This window comes from Nicotiana tabacum, chromosome 13, assembly GCF_000715075.1.
Source record: "Nicotiana tabacum cultivar K326 chromosome 13, ASM71507v2, whole genome shotgun sequence".
NCBI lineage: Eukaryota > Viridiplantae > Streptophyta > Magnoliopsida > Solanales > Solanaceae > Nicotiana > Nicotiana tabacum.
The window spans coordinates 134,233,070-134,258,873 of NC_134092.1; the positions used below are offsets into that span (position 1 = coordinate 134,233,070).

Sequence of the window (25,804 nt, forward strand, 5' to 3'; positions counted from 1 at the left end):
CCGATGTAATATATTGGATGAAATTCATCAAACTTTAACTCAAGTTTCTGATTTAAGTTTTGAGAATAAATAAATTCTAAATAGGGAATGTTTTTGCTAGTCCCTATCCATGAATTCACATTAATCGGATCATTAATTTCGAATATCAAATATTTAAGAAAAAATTAATAGGTCAAATTAGAACTTATATAGGTAATATTTTCGTAGAAAGAGAAAATTATAAAGAGGAAGTGTAGAAATAGGAATTTAGCCATAGGAGAAAACAACAAATACTTGTCGACACAGTTTGAAATACTCACCTGAACCCCATCATAGATCAAATCAAAGATCAAATTATTACTTTGTCTTCCCCAAATCCAACTCACAAAAACCCATTAAAAAAATCACACAAAATCTTGGCCCCCCAACAAAAAAAACGTAAAAAGAGAACCCCATATTAAAGCCATTGAAGAACTGTAACAGAATTCAACTGTAATTGATACACAGTGTAGTTGGGTAAAAAATAAAGGCAAAATAGGAAGCTGTTTATAATCAGGAGGGAAAGGGGGCAGAGCCTCATCAGAACCACAATCAGTTGTGGTTCAGAGGCTCTCGTCCCCTATTCCAACAACTGCTGCTGTTTCTGCGACGTCGTTTAGGGAGAATAGCTTTAGTGCTGCTGGTGATGCGAAGATGAAGGGGTTATTTAAGTCTAAACCTAAGACTCCAGTTGACCTTGTTCGTCAGACTCGTGATCTTCTTATGTTTCTTGAGCGTGCTCCTGATACTCGCGAGACCAAAAAAGATGAAAAGGTTTCATCTTTGTTCTTATTTTTGCTATTAAATGTTAGCTTTTCTTGTCTTAATGTCTTGTATTTGGAGAAAAATGGACTCCATTAGAGTGGAATATATAGGGATTTGTATTGTTGATCCTAACTAGTTTGAAATTCAGACGTAGTTGATGAAAAGGTCTGATCTTTATTCTTATTTTTGCAAAAAAAAAGGGTTAGTTTTTCTTGTCTCAATGTCTTGTATTGGGAGAAAAATGGGACTCCAATAGAGTGAGATATATAGGGATTTATACTGTTGATCCTAACTAGTTTGGAATTAAGGCGTAGTTGATGAAAAGGTTTGATCTTTATTCTTATCTTTGCCAAAAAAAAAAAAATAGTTTTCTTGTCGCAATGCCTTGTATTGGGAGAAAAATGGGGCTCCAATAGAGTGAGATATATAGGAATTTATATTGTTGATCCTAACTAGGTTGGAATTGAGGCGTAGTTGATGAAAAGGTTTGATCTTTATTCTTATTTTTGCTAAAAAGAGTTAGTTTCTCTTGTCTCAATGTCTTGTATTAAGAAAAAAATGGGACTCCAATAGAGTGAAATAAGTATCTTTAATTCTCACTAGTTTGGAATTGAGGTGTAGTTGATGAAAAGGTTTGACCTTTATTCTTATTTTTGCCAACAAAAAAAATGGTAGCTTTTCTTGTCTCAATGTCTTGTAGTGGGAGAAAAATGGAACTCCAATAGAGTGAAATCCATAGGGATTTATGTCGCCGATCCTGACTAGTTTGGAATTGAGGCGTAGTTGATGATTGATTGATTGTTTGTTGCATTATCGTGTATTGTATTGGGAGAAAAATGGACCCCAATAGAGCATAATATATAGTTATTTGCATCTTCGATTCAGACTAGTTTGGAATTGAGGTCTAGTTGATGATTGCCTGATTGTTGGGTTGAGATTTTTAAATTGGCTTGGTTTGTGAATTAGTGACCTGAAAAGGTTGATGTTTATTCTTATTTTTGAAAAAAAAGAAAAAGAAAAAGGGCCAGATAACTAGTTTGGAATTGATGCATACTTGACATGATTGATTGATTTTTAGGCTGATACTTTTGAATGGCTTAGTTGTGGATTAGTGATGTGAATGGACTATGGAGTGGAATGGATACAAAGGATTCATATAGCAGAGCTCAACTAGTTTGGTTTGAGATGCAGTTAATTGATTCTTACTGAAAAATGTTACCTTTCTTATCTTGTATCGGAAGAAAAATCGGACTCGAACAGAGTGAAAATATATAAGGATTTATGTTTTCTGTCCTAACTAGTTTGGAATTGTGGAATAGTTGATGATTGATTGATTGATTACTGGGGTGAGACTTCTGAATTAGCTTAGCTTATGAATTAGAGATCTGAATAGAGTGGAACGGATACAGGGAATTCATAGTTGATTGGTTTGGTTCAATTGTTTGAATTAGCTTGCTTTGGGAAAATTTTCACAAATGGGATAGCTTTAGTAAACCCAATTTGGATCTGGTTCATTTTCTTGTTATCAGAATTTATTTTTTAATTCTGTGCATTTGTTGATAACACCAATTGCTAAGTGAACAATGGAAGTGGTGGATAAGAGTTTTATGTGATATGCAGTAGAATTGGTAATTGAACTCAGGCGATTTCTCAAATATGTGATCTGGAGTTGTGTGTTGAATCATCAGTGACAATGCCCCTATTTTTATGATTTGAGATAGATATATGGCAGTACACTTTTGTATGAGTTATGCTTTTGCTTGATTATGTTTATTATAGTGTTTGTTATACACTTTTTCTTCTTAACTGCATATCCGCAGATGATGGAGTTAAGCAAGTCAATCCGGGAATTAAAGATTATTCTTTACGGGAATGGCGAATCCGAGCCTCTCGCTGAGGCCTGTGCTCAGTTGACTCAAGAATTCTTCAGAGAGAACACACTCCGGCTGATAATTACTTGTCTTCCCAATTTGAATTTAGAGGTAATTTGACGTCTTCTAAGAGTTCACAGAGTTGCTTATGGTCGGATAGTCTCACTCTTGTCATGTCAGCTGGGTCTTATGTATGGTTTTCTTTTTGCATTGCGAGAGTGTGTTATCTGGTTGTTCTCTAATTTCTCTAATATTTAAGGTGGTTCTATTACATGTTATTTGATCAATTGGAATTGGGTTTTCACTTCTGTTAAGCCTGTTACTCTTTTGAAATCTTGTTTTTGTCTGCTCCTTATTTTTCTATAACAAAATGATGTTTCTAATTCACAGACCCGCAAAGATGCTACTCAAGTAGTAGCAAATCTGCAGAGGCAGCAGGTTCAGTCCCGGCTAATTGCTTGTGATTACTTGGAAGCAAACATTGATTTGATGGACATATTAATATTAGGGTAAGCTACAGTCGACTACATGTTCAAAATGTGGTGGCTTTGTCCTACATTGTCAAATGCTTCTTGTCTATTAGTTTTCCATATTCTTTAAGTTGTTTTTGCCTCTACTTTTCTGACGCTGGTTTCTAATCTGTATCCATGCAAAAGCTAGGTCAGATTATTTGGATAAAAGAAATCATTTTTTATCCATGGACTTTTAGCCTAGAAGTTCTTGTTTTCCTTATATTGATTTATAAAAAGGTTTTTGTATTCCTTTATTTTCGTTCCTTATTTTGTGTGTGTTTTATTTATTAGTTCAAATGTATTTTCTGGATGTTTATAAAGTCATCTGCGTGGCTAGTCAAATTTTATCACATAAAATGGGATAGAGTAGTACTTTTCCGCTGCCTTTTTGCAAGCACCTGATGTCGGAGAATTTCTAGGAAGTTATTTTGTTGGGGCAAAAGATGTTTATGAGGATTCCTGTTTCTAATCTCGTTGCTGTGTTTTCGCTGACTTCTGATTGATCCTTTTGCCTTGTCATTAGTTATGAGAATACAGATATGGCTTTACATTATGGTGCAATGCTGCGGGAGTGCATTCGCCACCAGAGTGTTGCAAAGTAAGCCACAAGAACCTATTTAATGTTTTTTTTCCGTCTTTTAGAAGATTGTCTAGAATTATTTCTTTGCTCCTTTTAAGTTTTGTTGGCGTTAGGAGACTTATTTATGTGACCTGCCGTTGAAGTAATTAGTATCTTTCAGTAATCTCTTTCTAGTCCCTGATTAAGGCTTGAATAGAAACATCAAAGTAGCTCTGTGTTATTGTATGCCTCTTTTTTGCTGAGAATTTACATTTATTCTTTTGTTTTTAGATATGTCTTGGAGTCTGAGCATATGAAGAAGTTTTTCGATTATATTCAGCTGCCAAATTTTGACATTGCTGCTGATGCTGCTGCCACTTTTAAGGTTGAGTGCTCTTGATCAAGAATCTGGAATGAACATCGTATAGATAATCCTGTTTTCATGCATAACTATCATTGTCATTATAATGGTGACCATTGAGCATTACTTAATCAATTTACATTGACTATAAAGCAAATACACCGTCTGTCTGCTTCTCCTTTGCCCTATCACACCTTATTAAGTTGGGAGAAAAAGCAGAAAGTGAAGCCATTTTGCTACTTAAAATTAGAAAATATTTAAGAAACTGCATTGGGAAAAAACGGCTTTGGAAAGTTATAGCTTTTTCTGTTCCATAGGGACTAAGTTATCATGACTATTGCGGCATTGTCCTGATTGGCTTGTATTTCTTGGTCAGGAACTCTTGACAAGGCACAAATCAACAGTAGCTGAATTTCTTTCGAAGAATTATGACTGGGTAATGAAACTTATTTATTTGGAGAAGTGTTTCTATTGAACCTGTGCAGGCATATTGTTTGAACCATATATTTTTTTCTTTCGAAGAATTATGCTGCTTGTGGCTTTATTTTCACAGATATACATAATGCTTGCAAGCTACTTCTTCAGTACTAGTTCCACTTACACTGTTAAGGTCTTTGTTATGATTACATGATTTATCCCGTTGGCAATAGTATTATAATCCTAAATTGTGGACCTTATTCTTGTTGCTCCATTTGTCTATTGCATCCAGGTTTTTGAAGTTGAGGGAAGGGGTGAAAACAGAAAAGATCAATTGTAATTATCCAAAGGAAACTGAAAATTATCTTGCATCTTTGAGGGTTAAGGATATTTTCAGATCAACTACTTCCAACTTTCAATTGTTTTATCAAAAAAAAAAAGGAACCACTGTTGTTTTGTTTGCATTAGTGGGAGTTAGTGAAGTGATACACAGATATGTTCAGAAGTTGCAGGGAATATTTATTTTTCATTTGTAATAGCTGTTTCTTGTGTGCTTTTTGGGTTGCTTATGAATGACTTGTTAGTCGTTCTGGGAAATTATTTTTTCTTTTAACTTATACACCTTCTGGTTTTGGTTTCAGTTTTTCACAGAGTATAACTCAAAGCTGCTTGAGTCTAGTAACTACATCACTAGAAGACAAGCTGTCAAGGTAAGGGATTTATTCTGTCGAATAGTATATAGTTCTGGGCATGAGTTTTGTTTCTTTGGAATCTCTCACATTTTGCAAAGAATCTCAGTGTAAGTTTGGTATGTTACATTATGAATCATTGAGGTAAAAAATGCATTTCTTTCCTTAAATCCTCCAGATCTTACACAAGAAGATGTTTTGGCGACTTGAATGTTATCTTCATTTTGTGGAAGAGCTTTTCCTTTCTTTTCGTTTCTTACCTTTTCTGCTCTCGGGGATGTTCGTTTACAGTTTTGTTACGAACTCTGTAGAAAATACATATCTAATGTGCATTTTAGTTGAGTACTGAGAGGGAATCCCCTTTTTCATATTAAGAAGGAAATACTAGGAAGGTATTAATAGATACAAGGCACACCAGATATGAAACACTGAAGGGCTGGAATTTTTACTGTTAAGTCTGTCTATAAGGTGGTATCATCGTCGATTGCAGTAAACTAAGGGCTTAAGGGCTCTGGAAGATTATATGGATGAGCAAAGCCCCTTTAACGATGGCTGGTTGCTCATGAAGCTCGCTTGACATATACATTTTGCAAAGAAGGGGTTTTTATATTTTTGTTAATTGTGTTGGGAGGCATGATGAATATTACTTATTTGCCGCTGCATGGTGTGGTGGAAACATTGTGAAGTTTATTTCTATATCTTTGTGGATGAAACTGGGTTATGCCAATGTTGTAAAGAACGGTCTCTCATGTTGGTCAGGCGGGAGGGTGAAAAAGACAGTAGAAGCATATGGAATATCATTCCGTCATGTATATTTTGGTTTATATTTAATGAAAGGAAGCGGAGATTCTTTGAAGGAAAAGCTGAACCACTACATAGGTTTAAAAATAAATGCTCGTCCTTTTTTGGCTTTTTGGTGTAATAAGGAAAATATAAAATAATATGGTTTCCTATATCCTTTCAAGTGCGAATTTTGTGAAGTACGGTTATGACTTTTTGTTACTGTACATATTTAGCACTTTCACTATGCTATTAGAGGAATAAAACTTTTGGTTCCAAAAAAATAAAAAATGCAAAAAAGGAAGAATAAGGAGGAAGTTAGGAGTTTTCACATTCCAGTGGAATCGTTCTGTAGATTGTTTTCATGATTGGGAGCAGAACCTGTGATTTCGAAGACAGTTTCCGGCAGTTCAAATAGCATTTTTACTTATCTTGGTTACTACTGAGAAATAAAATGAATAATTGCTTCTTTGTGCCACATCATATTCAAGCACACTGCTCCTTTGTAAATTTTGTCTTTATAACTCTTATAATGTCCTTTTTACTTCTTCAAGATAAGTAGATATTTAAGCACGTTACGTATTTTGGCAGTAGTCTTTCAAATTCATGTTCAGAATACTTGTGACGTTTAGCTTTAAAGAAGCCCACGCTTTTCTTCTTTCTAAATCCTTATAATGTCTGCTTTACTGTTGCAGCTCTTGGCAGATATGCTGTTGGACCGCTCAAATTCTGCTGTAATGACACGTTATGTTAGCTCAAGAGACAACTTGAGGATTCTTATGAATCTACTCAGGGTATCGATCACCTTCCCTCTTACTCGCTGTCACTTTTATTTGTTTTTTCTTTCCTCGTGTCTCTTTCAATGCCAGAGTTCTGTAGGTGCAGTTACTTCCATTTGTTTTCTATTCTCTGGACTTTCCTATGCTTCTCAATATACCCTTTCTGTGGTTACTAGTTTAGGGTTAGACATGCATAAATGGGTGGAAAATGCAGTATTGGGTTAAATTTAGACATGTTGACACGGGTTACTACAAGAGATGGTCAAAGCCAAACCTCCACATGTATATTAACAGATTATGAGTCTTGACTTTTGGGTGTCTATGGGTTGAGTTTGGATTACAATCTACCTGCCAAAAACTGTTACGCCTTCGACTTTTTTGAGATGTATTAGATCATTGAAAAAGAAGTGGAAAATAAACTTCATTATCCCAACTTTAAAGCCGCCCATCATAGACTATGGAAAACTGTATCTTAACTTCTTGAGATACCTGGTTAGGGTCAGAAAATTACGGGTTCAAACTGCCAGTCCTAGCCGAGGGTCTATCGGAGACAGCCTTTCTATCTCCACAAGGTAGGGGTAAGGTATGAGTAAACACTAACCTCCCCTGACCCCACATGTGGAATTATACCGGGTTTGTTCTTGTCGTCGTTGTTGTAAACTGCCACTCCTAAATTTTATCTGTGACTATCCAGTAGTAGACGGATAATTGTTTAAATGAACAACCTGTGGTCTGGAGTGTCACTTGCTAGCTGTCCTTGCAAACCATGATATAGACATTTTCTGTGCATATGAACAAAGATATGCTGCAGGATAAAGTATGTAGGTTTTACGAATATGGAAAAGTATGCTCTTTTCTCGTCACTTCAGCTGACATGAGAATCTTAACATCAGCGAGTCTTTAACAAATGTTCTTAAATGGTATCGGTATCACCCGATGTTGATTGCTGAATTCTTCTTTTGCAGGAGTCAAGCAAAAGTATCCAAATAGAAGCGTTTCATGTCTTCAAGGTACTCTACTGGTATTAACACTCATATATATCCGCTTGTTAACTCCATTGTCAAATGCTTTGTCTCTGACTTTTTAATGCTTTTCAGCTATTTGCCGCAAATCACAATAAGCCTCCTGATATTGTTAGCATCCTTATTGCTAACAGAAGCAAACTACTTCGTCTCTTTGCCGATTTTAAGACTGACAAAGGTATAAAACACAACCAAAAGGAACACACTGTGTCTTGTGAATGCATGTTTCACCATTGTCGTTAATCATTTTTTCTTGTCTGCAGAGGACGAGCAGTTTGAGGCTGACAAAGCGCAAGTTGTCAAAGAAATCGCAGCCCTTGCACCCAAGGAAATCAAATAAATGGCAGCCCTTGGATCCAAGGAATGCTGTTGAACTCGGCACTAGTTATTTTTCTGAGTTGTTGAGTTTGTGTTGTATCTTTAATACCAAAAAATGGTGTTTCTCTACTGAGAAAGTATTTATTGGACTATTAGTTCTTAGTTTTCAAGAACACAAATTTCATTGAATCTTCACCTGCTTTTATCAGCGCCATTTCTTCTCATTCATTTCTGTCTATTGAATCTTTTTAGATGGATCATTTGAATAGTGTTATCTTAGGTTTGAGTAGTTTTAAAGAGCTCTCAACTTATAGTCACAACAACGACGATCCAGTAAAATTTTACTAATGGGGTTTGGGGAGGGTAGTGTGTACGCATACCTTACACCTACCCGAAGGAATAGAAATTCTTTCTGAAAGACCCTCGGCTCAAGAAGATAAAAGGGCAATCCAGTGCACTAAGCTCCCGTTATGTGCTGGGTATGGGGAAGGGCCAAACTATAAAGGTCTATTGTATGCAGTCTTGCCTTGCATTTCTGCAAGAGGCCGTTTTCATGGCTCGAAACCGTGACCTCCTAGTCACATGACATCAACTTTACCATTTATGCGAATCCGTCATTATTTGCATGTAAATTCAAAAATGAGCTAGAAAACTTGTTTCAATATTTGATTTATATGCCAAAAGAAAATATAAAGGAAAGGACATAAAAGAAGAAAAGATATACTACTCCAATAATCTCTTCACTTTCTCCCTTTTTCTCTTTTGTTGTGTTATTTTCATAATATATCTCTTTCGCTATTCTAGACCACTCGTAATTTTTAATGTTGCGTACACACGACACGTGCACTCAAATAAAACTAATATCATATTCATACCAATTTTTTTCAAAGATACAAACAACAACAACAATAACTCAGTATAATCCCACATCCTTCCCTCGACTCTTGGGGAAACTCGAACTCACAACCTCTCGGTTGGAAGTGGAGGTTGCTTACCATTAGAGCAACCCCTCTTTTCAAAGATAGTTATTTATAATTGATTTTTACTTAATATAATTGTATAAATATTTTATTCATCGTAGTAACAGTAAATACTTTACCTTTCGTCATTATTTTAAATGAAAAATTTCTGGAATATATTGTTTTGTTAAATTTGCACTTTTAATTTGATATATAAAGGAATTGGGACAAAAGTGGAAGAATATGGACACGAGGAAATAACGAATACAGCATATACTCACGTACATAGGCATATTCCATGAATCACTGTCGATTATTTACCAAACTACCCTTAATTTGTCTTTCTAGGATTCTTGCTTTTGGTATTAATTCCTATTTTTTAGTAGTATCATCATTTTCCCATAAAAATATTCCTCTACTATCTCATATTCTTCCTAAAGGGCCTCCATGTTAAATTTCTCCTAATTTGTAAAACGGTTAAAGGTCATATTTGCCCACCTACTTAAAAAATATTATTCATATCTCAAATGTATATACAGTCAAACTCTTTATAACAACTTTGTTTATTTCGGATTTTTTCAGCTGTTATAACGAAGCGTTGTTATAGATAACATATATTATAACATAGCATGAAAGTCCCAACAAGCCCTTTTTTTTATTTGGAAGACGGGCATTACACTTTTGGTTTGAAAGGTATGGTTTTCAGTATGTCTCCGGATAGGGCCCCACTAGTGGAGCTAGCTAGTGACCGGTTCTTTTGGGCCGGAAGCAGGCCGGTCCCTATGGGCGGGCATCTCTCACAACGCAAGCACCATTGATCGATATCATCTGAGAAGCAAAGAGATTCGTCAGTCGAGGCTGAAAATATATGCATAAATAGTGATTTAATGTTAAAGCGGACGACAGAAGCTCGGGACGGAGCCGTATGAGGTGGAAGTATCGTTGGTTCCATAAAAACTTAATTTTTATAGTGAATGATTGTTATATACCGATGTTGTTATAGAAGTTCTGACTGTATCCCTATCTGTAAATAGATCCAAATCCAGCACTAAAATAGATAAGTTTAGCGCCAATACAATTTTTTCACAGCGATTCATTTGCTAAAACCTATTGTCTCTCTTGTCTCTTTTCGTTTTCTTGAGCTGAGGGTCTTTCGGAAATAGCCTTTCTACTCTCCGGGTGGGGGTAATGTCTGTGCACATTCTACCCTCCCCAGACCCCACTTGTACTTATTGGGTAGTTGTTAGTGGCAGAGCCACCTTATAAGAAGGGGTGTCACGGGAAAAATACACTATGTAGGTAGGTAAAGTTTTTTTATATGTATATATATATTATATATTGACTCCCCTTAATTTTCTCACATATTTACTTTTATATATTTTGAAACCCCTTAATGAAAATCTTGTTCCGCCACCGTTGGTTGTTATATTTGAATTATGCATGTGAATATGAGTAAATATAGGGGTATTTCAGGTCCAACAAAATTGTCTATAATGTTCTTTCATGTGCCTACGTGAAAAATCTATAATCTACTATATATATTCACATCATATTCTCACTTCTCTTCCCATCACTCAATTAATCAAATATTTCAAAGATGGCTCAAGATGGTATAGACCCTTTCATCTCTAATTCTAAAAATTTTACCCATATACTTGTATAAGTATTTGTATGCGAATTATTTCTGAAATGCCGTTGTTTTGAATTTCAGGTTCACTTGAACAGTTTCTTGATGTTGCAGTTGAAGCAGCTAAGAAAGCTGGAGATGTAAATCTAATTTGACCCAATTGCTTCTTCTTCTTTTTTTTGCTGTTACTTTATTGGTTTTTTGTTTGATCAATTTAGTTACATTATAAAGATTCGATTTTTAGCTTTAATTTGGTCTTGATTTCTTTGTTTTAAATTCGACCCAATTGATTTTTTTTCCTTTTTTTTTGCAGTTGTTATTTTATTGGTTTCTTGTCTGATCAATTTTAGCTACATTATAAAGATTCAATTTTTGGCTTTAATTTGGTCTTGGTTTCTTTGTTTTTTTGCATTTCTGGGTTTTGAAGGTAATTCGCCAAGGATTCCATGAGACTAAGAATGTGGAGCACAAAGGAGTGGTTAGTGCTTTATTTAGTTGTTTTTAGCTAAGCATTTCTGTTTTGGCTTTTTCTTGTTAGTGGTTTTCTTGAAGGGCGCGTTGGCGTAACGGTTAAAGTTTCCTCCATGTGACCTGGAGGTCACGAGTTCAAGCCGTGGAAACAGCCTCTTGCAGAAATGTAGGGTAAGGCTGCATATAATAGACCCTTGTTGTCCGGCCCTTCCCTGGACCCCGAGCATAGCGGGAGCTTTGTGCACCGGGCTGCCCTTCTTTTGTTAGTGTTTTTTTTGTAAATTTGTTGTCTTTTTGGATTGAGGAGCTTCTCTTTTTTTGTTTAATCATTTGGTGTCTGAAAATCATGTCCCGACTAATTTAGATTCATGCTGTAGAAAGCCCATTAAGCGCATTATGGAGGGTTTTAGCCTCCTATTAAAGAGGACTCCATTCCCGGGCTCGAACAAGAGACCTCATAAGTAGTTTACTTTCATTTTTGGACTAAAGGTCTATAATTGCTTAATGTGCTAGTCCGTTTCTTGCTTCTATGAAGGTTAATTTTGGATATTGAGATACTACTAAGAGAATGAACCATGTTTGTGGCTTGAGTTTGAGCATATATGGTCCATTATCCACTAGGAAACTACTTATGCTTCTTATAATAGTCAAAAAATTTATACTTAAACTGAAGGAAATGCCTTTTGAACTAATTTGGTGGCACAGTTCGAGTTGTTCGAGAAAAGGAGAAGGGTGAAAGAAGGTTTATTGTTCTTCTTAGTTTTGGCTTATATTGCATAGGAAGCACAATGGAGGACTGTAGTAGGTAAACAATGTTTTAGAGTGTTTGAAATACATGTAGTGTGAGACGTGCGCATAGGACTTAGTTAAGAATGAATTTTTATTGCATATAGTAAATAATCTTTTTGCTTTTGGGAAGAAAAAACATGTAAATCTTGGTCTTTTCAGTTTCTTGTTTGATTCTATGGGTCTTTTGTACGCTTAAATTTTTGTAATTCATCCAATGCAGGTGGATTTAGTCACCGAGACTGATAAGGCATGTGAAGATCTCATTTTTAATCATCTCAAGCAACAGTTCCCAAGCCATAAGGTTAGCTTTCATCTTGTATTCTTAGTTCCATCACTTTATTAGCTGTATTGTGAAACGATTTTACTCATCTATTTCCGGCTCTTTGCTGCAATATCTCTTCACTTTAGTTCATTGGCGAAGAAACAACTGCTGCTTGTGGCAATTTTGAGCTGACTGATGAACCAACTTGGATAGTTGATCCACTCGACGGAACGACTAATTTTGTGCATGGGTAATCATAAATTTCTCCATACTTAGATTGAACTTGTTTTATGATTCATGAAGCCGCTCAAGCTGATTTGTGAAACTTGATTAATTTTAGGTTTCCGTTTGTCTGTGTATCGATCGGTCTCACAATTGGAAAGATTCCAACAGTTGGTGTTGTTTATAACCCAATTATTGATGAGGTGAGATATCTCTGTCAACTATGCTTCAATTCTAAATTAGTTGAGTTCGTTTGTATGAATCCTCTATATTCATTTCCTTATCCTTAGGTTCAATTCATTCCAGTACGAAACAATATATTTTTGTGAGCAAATATGAGATTCTTTATAAAGTAAAGGTTCTCTAAATTCCATGCTTACCCCTACATAACTATACAAGTCTCTAACCAGAATAAACTTTCCAAAGAGACACATGTCCTAATAGTAATTGTAACAGCAACTAACCTTTATTCACAACTAGTTGGTTTCCTTATATGGATCTTTTACTTCCACTTTATTCTATTCTTCACTTTATTTGTATTAATTCAGAGAAAAAGTAGGTAATTTGGGACAACTTCCTTCAAGTAGGTAAGGAAGCATGACTCGCACATCGCATGAGTTTTGCAGCCTAATTATTTGTTACATAAATTATGAGATAAACCCTCACCACCAATCGACAACAGAAAGAGAAATGGAGCAAAAAAACAGAGAGCATCCTTACACATGAATAATTTCCCAATTCATAATAGTAATCAACTTGTTGTAGCTGTCCTGACTCCTGACTTGTGATCAATTTGGGAGCTGTTGGTCGTTTTATTTAACATTGTTTCTTGGTGAACTGATGATCCAAGTTAGTAAGAGGATTTTTACTTTTGACATGCAGCTTTTCACTGCAATCCATGAGAAAGGTGCTTTTCTCAATGGGAAGCCTATCAAAGGTATTGTTGCATATTGATTTGGTGCAGCTTTTAAAACATCGTATCTACAACCTATCGATCACTGACAAGTCTTCTGCATTGATTTAATACCCGCAGTATCTTCACAGTCTGAACTTGTGAAGGCTCTTCTTGCTACAGAGGTACTTGACCTTCATTATTGTTTTTGCTTTATAATAGCATGTTTAATGAAGCATGACACATAAAGACAACTTCAGATCTGTTTTGCTGTAACCATTGTTAATAAGAACATGAAATTTAGTTAATTGTTTTCAGAATATTTTCCAACTACAATTAATTGAACATCCATGTTGGTTTGTATGAACTCGGACGTGGCATATAATTGGTGAAGCATGCATCCTCTTTTTGATTGTAGGCTGGTCATTCTTTAAGAATACCTTCGATTATTTTACTTCAAGCAAGACTGCCCGTCCTGAGTTCTACAAAGATGTGAATAGGATAAACTGGTCAATTAAGTGAATACGGAAACCAGTTTCTGTTGCTTGTCCAATTCTAGGAACACGCTTATTCTTAGCCAAGATATAAAAAATTCCTGCAAATCTCTAGCAACCTCCTATTATATTGATAGTCTTACTTGTATGCTGTTAGATGGCAGTAGTTGTTATTGATCATTATGGTTATGTTATGATGAAGTTTACAAGATTTCTTTTCCCGTCACATTTATTTGGAGAATCTATTATAGACCTGGCTGGATCTATGCCTATCGGTGTGCTGGTTCACTTTTTACCTCTTTGGTATACTAGGAAAAGTTACTGACATTTATTTTACTGGAGCAGGCTGGAACGAAGCGGGATAAGTTAACTCTAGATGCTACTACAGGGAGAATCAATAGCTTGCTTTTCAAGGTCACTAACACCTTCCAAGACATCCACGCTTTTAGTTAAAAATATGTGTAGACTAAAAAAAATCGGGTGGATCTTTATATTACAGGTCAGGTCCCTCCGGATGTGCGGTTCTTGTGCATTAAATCTGTGTGGAGTGGCATGTGGAAGGCTTGATCTCTTCTACGAACTTGAATTTGGAGGCCCTTGGTAAGGCTTGTAATTTCTTTTTAATCTGCTAACATGTGACATATTGGTAACAATAACTACTACCCAGTATAATCCCACCAAGTGGGGTCTGGGGAGGGTAGGATGTATGTAGCCTTACCCGGGAGACTATAATGACCCTCGGCTAAAGAAGGTGAAGGAAGCCCTCATAGCAAGTGATAGCAAGACAAATAGTTAGAAAACTAAATCAGAGATAACAACAAAGAATAGCAAGATAGTACCGATAACAAGTAATAGCAAGATAGTATATTTAGACAAATAAGTCCAAGGCAGCACACGAGAATTTGCTTATATAGGGATGTGGTAACAAAAAGTTAAAAAAACATGTGACATATTGGTGACAATTTGCTTCTACATACAGGGATGTGGCAGGTGGTGCTGTGATAGTGAAAGAAGCTGGAGGTTTCGTGTTTGATCCGTGAGTAACACTCTTTATTCCTCATGAAATTTCCTAATAATGAAATAGAATAAGATGAAGTTTCCATGTTCACATAGAGAGAAAAGTAGAGTTCAGTATTTCTGAGAGAAATAGAGATCAGATTATTCAATAATATATTTAAGTATACACCTGTATGGAGCGGAAAAGATGTAGCAAATTCATATATCCAACCCCCAACAGTTTTAAGATCAACGCAAAATTGAATGATTGATTGTTTTAATAATCAAACGACAGTTCGATATCTCTGATGTATAGTAGTTTTTCTTCATCAGATCTGGTTCAGAATTTGACCTCACAGCTCGACGGGTAGCTGCTACAAACGGTCATCTCAAGGACGCATTTATCAAGGCCTTGAATGAATCGGAATGAGAAGAAGCTACCGTCAGAAGCAGTTTTAATTTCATATTAAACGGGATATAGCTCTAATCATGTCCTGACTCTATCTTCAGGATTCAATCATTATTTAGCCAAGAAACATTCACTTCTTGCCATTTATTGCTGGTTTTAATTAACCAGGCAAGTCAGCTGTACTATCCTTTTTAATAAACAGAGACCATATAATGTTATAGATTTGGTTCTTTAGTGTAAGAAACTTCCTGAAAGACCAATTTTCGTCATCGACATTAGTTTGTTTGATGGAAGGTGACTTCAATGATATATTATGTAATGGGATAGATTTTGTTCTATAGTATAAGAAGCTTCCTACAAGGCCTATTTCTGCCAAAGACATCAGTTTGTTTGATAGAAAAAGACTTCATTGATATAACTTCTCTTCAATCTTATCATTGTCAAACACTGTCCTTGGAGAAATTATTATTATTAACTTTTTGTGGAGTAGCTTTATACTGATAGAATATGACGAATTATTTTAGTGGCTGTTCTACTTTTAGAATTGGTAATACTTTTGTGTAGTAGTTTGAAAAGATAAATGTTGTTCTTCTACTCCCACTACTGGTTTACAACAACAATAACAACAACCCAGTATAATCCCACTTAGTGGGGTCTGGGAGGGTAGTGTGTACACAGACCTTACCCCTACCTTGTGAAGGTAGAGAGGTTGTTTCCAATAGACCCTCGGCTCAGGAAAACATAAGAACTACATTAATTAAAAGATGGACAATGAGGGACAACACCAAAAAGCCATGTAAAAGCAGCATAGAAACAACGCGATAATAAGATGATCAAAATGGAAGAAAATGACGGGTAGTCATAGAAACCTACTACCAACAGAATGCGAGAGTGCGTACTAATCCTACTGATATGAACAATCTACCACCTACCCTACTACCCTAATCCTCGACTCTGGACCTCCACACTAATGGTTTGCACTATATCTGATTTTTTGACTTAATATTATAGTAATTTGCTGTGCTAATGTTAAAGACTACTAGTATATATCTCTTTATCCTTGTAGCCAATAATGTGAAGTTCAGCTGAATAAGAGTATGAGAGACTACAACAACAACAACATACCGAGTATAATTCCATAAGTGGGGTTTGGGAAGAGTAGTGTGGGGAGGATAGTATGTACGCAGACCTTACCCCTGCCTGGAGAGGTAGTTGCCGGAAAGGTAGAGGATGAAGAGAATTAGAGACTGAAACATATAAAGAGAAAAAAGAACACCCTGATTTATATTGCATAAGGAGTAAAGTACATATGTAATATCAACAAGAAATTCAAGAAAATAAAATCCGAACCAAAAAAACAACAACAAACACCTAATGTAATTCTACGAGTAGGGTCGAGTAGGGTATGAGGAGGGTAGTGTGTACATAGACCTTACCCCTACCTTGAGAAGGTAGAGAAGTTGAAATTCAAGAAAATAAAACCTGAACCGACAAAAAAAAGGGAAAAAAGAAAAAGAAAACCATCCCATGATGCTCTATATCTAAATATTCCTCTGGCATCATATCCAAGATTGAACTACATAAGTAGACAAATCAAACTATCTCCAGTACAGAAGAATATTTCAATGTCTAAACTCTGTAATGTATCCTAGTAGTTCCATTTCCATAGCCATTATTATAGCCATTTGTTTCATATAAACCTTGTCCTTGTGTATTCTTCTCAACAGTAGTAACAGATTTATTTCTCTTTATAACCACACACCATGTAATAACTTCCAAGAATGCAGCAATGATTCCTAAACCAATTAATGTTCCAATATAAGCTATTCTCCATTTGTTCTCAGGATTCAATATGTTCAAACCTTTGAATATGTTGAAGATTCCAAGGACAACAATTGAGTATCCAACTGATCTGTGGTAAATGTTCCAGTAGATCCTGTGTTTGTGATCCCTTTTTGGCCTTAGCAGCATAGCAGAAGCCTGTAATCAAAAGGCATATTCACATTGTAGTTAAATTAAAAATTTAGATGATTGTAAATGAACTTTTCAATTTCATTTCTTGCTTAGAATGTTATGATTCAAATATTTAATAGGAAAAAGCTATGCTGCGCGGACTCTCCAAGATGCTGCCGTACTTGCCGGCAGTATTTCGGAGTGTCCGAGCAACATAGAAAAAAGGAACTACAAAATTACCTCTCTAATATATGAATTATTTAAAAAAAAATATTCTCTCTTAAACTTTGGAGACATTCATACCCTTGCCGTTAACTAACTTGCCCTTGACTTTAATGGAGCTCCAACGTGGACCGGATGAATTCCACGTGTCAAACAAGAAAAGGTCCAATTTTACCCCTCTACTTTTAATATGATTTTATATTACCCTCCGTTACATATTTCAGGTTAAAACGCCATTAAAGTCAAGGATAAAAATAAGACGATTTACTAACAACAAGGGTATGAATAGCCAACGTATAACAAAAGGCTATTAAGATATTTCGTATAGTAGAGGGCTACTTTTGATCAACAACAACAAAGCCAGTGAAATCTCACAAGTAGGGTCTGGGGAGGGTACTGTGTACGCAAACCTTACCCCTACCATATGAAGGTAGAGAGGTTGTTTCCGAAAACAATCACTTTTTGGCATTAACAAATCAATGTTGATAGCCAAAATCTTGAAGTAACAATGTGCAATAGAGAATGACTAGATTACCTGAAGGGTAGCAAGGGAAAACAGGACAATCCCAATGGTTCTGTGGACAGTAAATTTAATACCAGGGGACTCACTCCCCAGTTGAAGACCAGTAGCCCAACCAGCAACACCAATAACATAAGCTGTGATTTGCCAAATTGAGTGTAGGTAAAACCATGCAGGATCTGAAAACACCTTTAAATACCTTGCAAATAGGATCCCTATAGGCATCATGATCCCCCAACTCACTGCATTTAGCAGTCCATGAAGCTGAAAAAATCCATTAAAAAATCAGAATTTCAAGTCAAAACTTATTACTAGTACTTTTCAAAGAAAAAATGCAATCAGTTTCAACGACAACAAATTCAGTGTAATCCCACAAAGTAGGGTCGGGGTAGAGTGTATGCAGACCTTACTCCTACCTTGTGAAGGTAGAGGGGTTGTTTCCGATAGACCTCCCGGCTCAAGGTAAAAGTAAAAGAAGCAGACACAATATAGAACTGGTAAAGTCACATAACTATTTCTTGTCGCATTAAAATAACTAAACTTTTTCTACTATAAATGTAAAGTCATCGATAAACCTATCCATCAATGTGTGACTTTAATGTTAAAGTGGTAAAGTTTAGTAACAAAAACAGTTTTCTGACTTTACTATTCTAAGGAAGAAAAAAAAGGGCAACCCGGTGCACTAAGCTCCCGCTATGCGCAAGGTCCGAGGAAGAATTGGACTACGAGGGTCTATTGTATGCAGCCTTACCCTGCATTTCTGCAAGAGGCTGTTTCCACGGCTTGAACCCATGACCTCCTGGTTACATGGCAGCAACTTTACCAGTTACGCCGAGACTCCCCTTCTTCTACCTTAATGTGATAAAATAGTTGTTCGGCTTCACTGATATAGCACGTAAAGTTCAGTAACTATATGTGAAACTAAATAAATCAAATGACTTACATTTTTCTTGTTAAATTGTGAGCTTGCAGCTCCAGTAGTAGTAGTTTTAGATTGTCCAGAAAGAAGGCTAAGAGCTCCAGCAGATTGAACATTAACACCAGAAGTATCATGCATTGCAGGAGAATCTCCTGAAACTGGACCTTCTTGCCATACTTGGTTCACAATTGTAGAGTTAAACTTATCAAGTTTTAATGTAGCAAAAATCGCGATTTCGTTATTCGAATATGTAGCTGATAAATCAGAGACAGGAAAACTCAGATTCCCTTCTTGTAACTGTGTTTGATAACTTGTGACAGGAGATGTGTAAACTCTCATTTTTCCATCTGATTTTTGATATGCAACTAATGCTTGTGAACCAACCATGCCTTGAGCTGTTGGATTTATAGCCCATGCTACCCATCTTGAGGAGGCAATTTTAGTGTGTCGAAAGGCGATTTTCGCAGTTTTTGAAGAAGGATCATAATTCCAGTGAAGGAATGAGTTCAAGTAAGGTAAATCACTGCATGAAGTGAAGATTTGGTTGCTTGTAAAGTTGTACTTTGTGCATGATTGAGCATATGTGGATGACACAAACAGAGAAAACAGAATACATGAAATCAAGAAAACTCTTAACATTTTCAAGAAACTAAGGATTCTAGAACACTATGTTGTTGTTGTTATTTTGGTGTTTGGAGAAAAAGTTTATGATGGAATGAGAAGGAATGGAGGGGCTAATATATAAAGGGTAGTGGGGTTAAGATTAGTTAGATAGTTTGGCTTGGAAGATTTCTTTAATATTTGTACTTATTTGGGGTTGGGTACAGAGGCGGAGTCAGAATTTCAACTTTATGGGTTCTGAATTTTAACCGACAACAACTTTATGGGTTCTAAATTTAGTATTTGTATATATTTAATAAATTTCTTAAGACAAATATATTATTTGAGCAAAAGCTATTGGGTTCGATCAAACCCGTATTCAGGCTTCTAGCTCCGCCCCTGGTTTTTTTGGGGGGGAGGGGGTTTGGGGGGGGGGGGGGTCTTTTTAGGGCACCTGTCAAAGTGTTGTTTACTAATTAAGTTTGTTTTCAACAACTAATTCCTTTTTTCATACCTGCACATGTCTAACATTCAACTGCAATTGTCCTAAACTTGATATTGTATTAAGGTGATGAAAAGGGAAACAAAGATTTAAACAAATGAAAGAATCTTTTCAAGAAGAATAAATTTGTATATGAGTACAAAAAGTTTTTAATGACTTCTTCTTTCTACTCTATCCATAATTTTCCTTACTTGGACTAGTTAATTCTTGGTATATTTTGTAAGTTTAGTAATGAGCATAACGGTCAGTCGATAACTATTTATAGGTATCAACTTGCCACAAAAAAAAATACTTTTTTACTTTTGTGTCATGGATATCTAGTTAGATAAGATGTAGTAAAACTATGAATTAGAAAATGTCACTTGGATTAAAATTCTAACTTCTTAGCTCTTTAGATACCTTGCTTGGTAGGGTGAAATTTTCAGTTTTTCACCTATAAAACATAACAGTCCAATTCAGTTTTTAGAGTATAATTTTGTATATATAAAAAGGATTTTGGTGCATAAATTATTTCGTATTCACGAAAGGTTTGGGGAAGGATCGCATCTTAAGGGGTGTAATCAGTGGCGGAAGCAGGATTTCAGCGAAGGGGTTCAAACAAAGAAAAAGTTAAAAAATTGAAAAAGATTGTGGCTAGTAGGAATTGAACTAATGATCTCAAATTTCGAACCCCTTGACCACTAAAGTATGCTTTCAAGCTATGTCAAATGGATTCAAAATATAATTTTTCGGCGAAAGGGGGTTTAGGTGAGCACCCTGAATCCGCCTTTGGGTGTAATATAGACAACCTACTCTAATATAAGCATCAATTACTACTTGCATGGCTTGAACCCGTAAAGTATAGGTCACACAAAAATAAACCGTGACTTATATATAATTTTGCATATATGTAACACGTAAATCTTGACTCCATCTTTGAGTTTAGATAAAGTCAAAAATAATCACATGGCTAATTATTGGAAATCTTAACCACTTTCATTCTTTACTAAACAAAGACAAAAGTCACAAAGTAAAAACACTAAAGCTCATTGGTTATGAACTTTTAGCCTTTAGGCTAAACCACTTCATTATATTAACAACTTATTTGTACTCTTTTGCATTTTGAATATTTAATTTATTTGGGATAAAACAGAACCAGTTGGGTTAGGTGCATGATAATAGCCACACAGCTAGGTCAAACCAAACCCAACCCCTCAAAATCATCCAAATAAAAGGGTGACCTAAACCTTTCAAAATTTAAATAAACTCTTTCCATTTGTCCTAAAATCCCATCTTCTTGAAATCATTTCCATTTTAAGCCTTTAATTTAATTAATTCTTTATTTTATGCAATTTTTCATTGGTTTATTGTTTTTCTTTCACCTACTTGTCCTTTTTGGTAGGATCTAAGCACCTTTTTATCACATTTTTTTTATGTTAAAGAAGAATTAGTTTTAATTAAAATTATAAGTCATTTATCGCTACATACAAATTAAACTTCATTATACATAATTCAATCTCAATTAGCCCATCTCTTGAAACCGAATGACAAAATATTAGTCCATAATTACTTAGGTTTTAGTTTGTAAGAAAATCAATTTTAAAGCTAAGGGCCCGTTTGGTACGAGGGATAAAGAATAATTGATCCCATGATTAAATTTATGATGAGTTTATCCTATGTTTGATTGGGATGAAATCGCGGTATAACTATCTCGGGATAGTAGAATATTTTTTATTACTATTGAAAGGTGGGATAACAATCCCGGGATACTTTTTCTAACCAAACGTCCCCACAAGGTAGATGATCCCGAACATATGTTACATGGCCTCCAATGGCCAAAGCGGGTGAGGTACACAAATAGCCTTTAAAGTAGACGGTCTTGAATTTTGTCCCCGCTTCCCCTATAGGACGAACTTCAATAGTAACAAGTGTTGCTTGTTGCTTGCCCAATGGACAACACTTTTAACTATATACCTTGAAATTCTGGTTATGGGGTAAGCGGTGGTCAAAAGTTAAAGACCGAACCAAAAAGTGTTATATTTTTGCAATTGTTTGGGCCAAAGCAACTGCAAATGGGCTCGAAGGGTTCAACTTTGAGTTGGAAGTCCAGCCCAATGATGAGGACATGAGGTCCCAATGTGTCTGAAGTTGGGCTTCAGACTTCAGCCCTTTGGACATTCGAATGTCAAGTTAAAGTTAGGCAGAGTCCAACCTCAAATGTAGAATAAACCCAAATAGTCGTTCATTCAACTACTTAAACTAAAAATAGTCAATAGAGGTATAATATATACATAATTAATTGTATGATATGTATATAATTTTATAAAATCAATATATAAACTATGTATATGGCTAATAAAATAATGAATATGGACGGCTATTTGTGTAAAGATCCCAATCTGAAAGTCCAAAGAAGTAACAACATCAAAAGTTGCCAAACTAGCTACACTTTAAATAATTTTTAAAACTTAAATATATTTTAGGGATCTTTACAAAATAACATGTCAAATTCATTGTTTAAATTTTCATCCGGTATACATAAATTATACATCGATTATACACGATTTTACACATTATAATCGGCTATTTAGGGTAACTCTTCTATATTTTAAATAAGGGCGTTACAAACGGCTAAAAGAACAATGGTAGACTCTGATTGAATTCAGAATGGGAAAAAGGCCAAATTTGTCCCTCTACTATGGGAAAAATTTAAAAATAACTAAATTTAAAAGTGATCATTCAAAAATAGTCACAGCTTCAAAAGTAATCGAAATTTAGCCACTTTTCATGTAAAGATAAATTTGAACGAAAACACTATTCAAAATTCGAAAAATACTCCAGCATAATATACTGGAATAATGGAGTTCCAGCATAATTATACTGGAACTCCAGCATAATATACTGAAATTCCAGCATAATATACTGGAGTTCTAGTATAATATAGCGGTCCAGTATAATATACTGGAAGTTTATACACAGGTGCTCCAATCTCCAGTATATTATGCTGGAACTTTTCGTGTGTTGGAGTTCCAGCATAATATGCTGAAAGTTCATATACAGGTGCACCGATCTCCAGTATATTATGTTGTACCAGTCCCTATTGCAGCAAAATAGTGGCTATTTTTTAATTACTTTGCAAACGCTAGCTATTTTTGAATAATCAGTCCGAAAACTGACTAGCCCGTACTATTTGAACCTCTACTATGCGAAAACGAACAATTTTACCATTTATGTAATGTCGGGGGTACAATCGTCTCTTTCACATAACAGAGGGCCAAATTTGGCCCTTTTTCCATTTAGAATAAGTGGTATATTAGGCTTGCGTAATTTTTCAGACTCACATACCGACACTGGAAAATAATATTTCCATGTTTGGCTAGAATAATTTCCTGAAGAATAAATCTTGATTAGACTCGTCTTTTGTTTTTATTTTGAAATTCAACGTATAGAGGAAGCGGAATAAATAATATATACTTGACATTTTTTTATAAAAAGCGAAGAAAAATATTTTAATACGTAAAAGATAATGAATTACGTCTTTTCTCGCTGACTTAAAATGGACCAAATTAATTGAGAGCCCAAAATAAAAATAGATTATTATACAAAGAAAGTGATTTGTAATACATTTTCAAGTATAATGTTAAAATAATAATGATCTAGTCGAGAGGTCCTTTTTTCGCAAGGCTGTCAACAGTTCAAGAAAAATAGAAAAGATAAGCCTATTTGATATGATTTCATATTTAATCTTAGTTCAATATGACGATATAATTAATTTGGAATTTTTGTCAGAGCTTTCTAATGTAGACATTTAGCAAGCAAAAAAAAAAAACTAAAATTGGAATTGGCGTATTGAATTTTTTTTTTTTTTTTGAGTAGTAATAGGATTATATACAACAACAACGACGACGACGACTCAGTATAATCCCACAAGTGGAGTCGGGGAGGAGTAATATGTACGCAGACTTTACCCCTACCCCGAAGGATAGAGAGGCTGTTTCCAGGAGACCTCGGCTCAAAAAAAAAAAGCGACAGGAGATTATATATATATATATATATATACTAGGGATGTTTTGGTTGCCTAGAGATTTTAGCATATTACAAACTGAAATAGGAAGTTGCTTTGAATGTTTACTAGTCCCGCTCATGTCCATGTTCACCATGTGTTGTACGCAAAACGGCGGTGCTGCAAACACTTTTAATTCCTCCGGCATATATTTGTTTTCTTGTTTTTTTGCTTCCTTAGCTAGTGCATCTGCAATTGCATTTCCTTCTCTAAAGTTATGTCGTAGTAGTAGACGCTTCTCTTGGTGCATTAACAACCTGCAAGAGTGTATTAAAATAGATAAAGTGTTGTGGCCATTGTTGATTGCGTTGATTACGTCAGTTGAGTCAGTTTCTACTTCCAAGGAAAATAGGTTGAATTAGTGCCCTATTTGTAGTCCTTCATATAGAGCCTACAATTCAGTGTGAAGAGGGAATAGACTATGACAAAACCTCTGAAATCCTATTATCCATTTACCTGTATTGTCACGGAAGATACCACATATACCACTTTTTTTCCTTATCAAAGGCCCCATCGATATTAAGCTTAATCCAACCAATTTGGGGAGGGTGCCATTTAATATGGATTATTTTGGAGCTTTGAATTGTTTCCATCCTTGAGTTCATGAAGTGGAATTCTAAAGATTGATTTATTAGTCTTTGGAGGTTTGGAGTGAGGGTTGTGTTATCCCGGTTGTTGTTCCTGTTAATCCAAATTCCCCGAAAGGGAAGAGTTGATGCCAGTTGATATATGTAGATTGAAAGTTATAATGGGGCATTTTATGAAGATGTGGTTGATGGATTCTTCGTTATAGCACATGGGGCATTGGCTATCTATATTAATGCCAATGTGATGTAAATATTGTCGACAGGTCGACAAGGAATTCTGTTGTGAAGACATTACCGGAAGAAGAATTTAATTTTATTGGGGCATTGTAGTTTCCAAATCCACTTAAAATCATAGTGATGATTAGTAGTAAGAAAATAAAAGTTAATTATTTTTGAACATACAGACAAATTAAATAATGCATATAAAAGCTCATTAGTCATTTTGGGACATTTCCATTCTTTGTTTGGCTCTATTGTCTTATTATTTCTCTCATTTTTTATAACCACACAAATATTATAAAAGTATTACTTATACCATATCTATTTATACTTTCAATATTGTGATTGTCGATACGAATTACATACAAATTTGCATGTACATATATTGTAAGACAAATGTAAAAATCAACCCAATAGTAATATGGTCCGTTTTAATGTTAGGCACCATGACTTTGAAACGTGTTATATATTAGTATTTAAGGCTTTCCTTATATAATATGCATATCTCCCGTGTTTTGTTGATATAGGATTTGCTTAGAGTATTACAATAGCGGATAATACGTTCACATCTTTTTTAAAATTTCCAGAGAAAAACCATTGGATGTCTCCTGATCCTGCCTTCTTGTGTATATATACATGAATCTAAACGCTATTAATAATGTTGTTTTGTCCATTATTGAGCTATTTATATGAAATATCAAGTATATATGTCTCTGCATTTTGTGGGAAAAAAAATAATGTAGCAGTACTGGCTTCTACAATTTTCTTGTACTTAAAATAAAATATCAAATACTATGAAACTTCGAGGAAACATCAGCTATAAGACCCCACAATAACCAAAATACAGAATATAAAAGAAAAATTAAAAAAAAAAACTTATGTTTTCTTAATTCTTTTTATAAGAAATGCAATAAGTATGCTTGGATTGGATTCTATTCATACTTCCAAAGTTGGCCAATTGATCGACTTTATTTCTTCTTATTCTTTTTATAAAATAAGAGCAGCTTTAATTCTAATAGATATTTAAC

General features: G+C 35.1%; 3 protein-coding genes across 3 annotated transcripts; 2 read left to right on the forward strand and 1 right to left on the reverse strand.

The window, feature by feature from the left end:
* The first annotated feature begins 220 nt into the window (after positions 1–220).
* Positions 221–8,299, forward strand: LOC107801851 (putative MO25-like protein At5g47540). Its single transcript, XM_075228578.1, has 11 exons — positions 221–792; positions 2,604–2,765; positions 3,045–3,163; positions 3,690–3,764; positions 4,017–4,110; positions 4,463–4,522; positions 5,145–5,213; positions 6,668–6,766; positions 7,717–7,761; positions 7,849–7,951; positions 8,037–8,299. Exons 1-11 carry the CDS (start codon positions 673–675, stop codon positions 8,111–8,113), a joined length of 1,023 nt encoding a protein of 340 aa, XP_075084679.1. The 5' UTR covers positions 221–672; the 3' UTR covers positions 8,114–8,299.
* A 2,261-nt stretch (positions 8,300–10,560) lies between these two features.
* LOC107801850 (inositol monophosphatase 3-like) lies at positions 10,561–15,654 on the forward strand. Its single transcript, XM_016625248.2, has 12 exons — positions 10,561–10,660; positions 10,762–10,817; positions 11,105–11,155; positions 12,158–12,238; positions 12,346–12,449; positions 12,540–12,624; positions 13,304–13,358; positions 13,455–13,498; positions 14,153–14,221; positions 14,307–14,407; positions 14,787–14,843; positions 15,137–15,654. The coding sequence occupies exons 1-12, from the start codon at positions 10,648–10,650 to the stop codon at positions 15,231–15,233; spliced, it is 813 nt and encodes a 270-aa protein (XP_016480734.1). The 5' UTR covers positions 10,561–10,647; the 3' UTR covers positions 15,234–15,654.
* An 815-nt stretch (positions 15,655–16,469) lies between these two features.
* LOC107801843 (cytochrome b561 and DOMON domain-containing protein At5g47530) lies at positions 16,470–19,541 on the reverse strand. The gene is made up of 3 exons (XM_016625239.2): positions 18,851–19,541; positions 17,923–18,171; positions 16,470–17,192 (listed from the first exon to the last, which is right to left on the reverse strand). The coding sequence occupies exons 1-3, from the start codon at positions 19,463–19,465 to the stop codon at positions 16,842–16,844; spliced, it is 1,215 nt and encodes a 404-aa protein (XP_016480725.1). The 5' UTR covers positions 19,466–19,541; the 3' UTR covers positions 16,470–16,841.
* Positions 19,542–25,804: the final 6,263 nt, after the last annotated feature.

Bases quoted from the DNA above. Each gene is read 5' to 3' on its own strand.
- LOC107801851 (XM_075228578.1), top strand. From the start codon at position 673: ATGAAGGGGTTATTTAAGTCTAAACCTAAGACTCCAGTTGACCTTGTT. The intron at 2,766-3,044 runs GTAATTTGACGT...TCTAATTCACAG, and splicing joins TTCCCAATTTGAATTTAGAG to ACCCGCAAAGATGCTACTCA. The intron at 7,952-8,036 runs GTATAAAACACA...TCTTGTCTGCAG, and splicing joins CGATTTTAAGACTGACAAAG to AGGACGAGCAGTTTGAGGCT.
- LOC107801850 (XM_016625248.2), top strand. The intron at 14,408-14,786 runs GTAAGGCTTGTA...TTCTACATACAG, and splicing joins CTTGAATTTGGAGGCCCTTG to GGATGTGGCAGGTGGTGCTG. The intron at 14,844-15,136 runs GTGAGTAACACT...TTTCTTCATCAG, and splicing joins GGAGGTTTCGTGTTTGATCC to ATCTGGTTCAGAATTTGACC.
- LOC107801843 (XM_016625239.2), bottom strand. From the start codon at position 19,465: ATGTTAAGAGTTTTCTTGATTTCATGTATTCTGTTTTCTCTGTTTGTG. The intron at 18,172-18,850 runs GTAAGTCATTTG...GGATTTTTTCAG, and splicing joins CACAATTTAACAAGAAAAAT to CTTCATGGACTGCTAAATGC. The intron at 17,193-17,922 runs GTAATCTAGTCA...TTTTGATTACAG, and splicing joins TTTCCCTTGCTACCCTTCAG to GCTTCTGCTATGCTGCTAAG.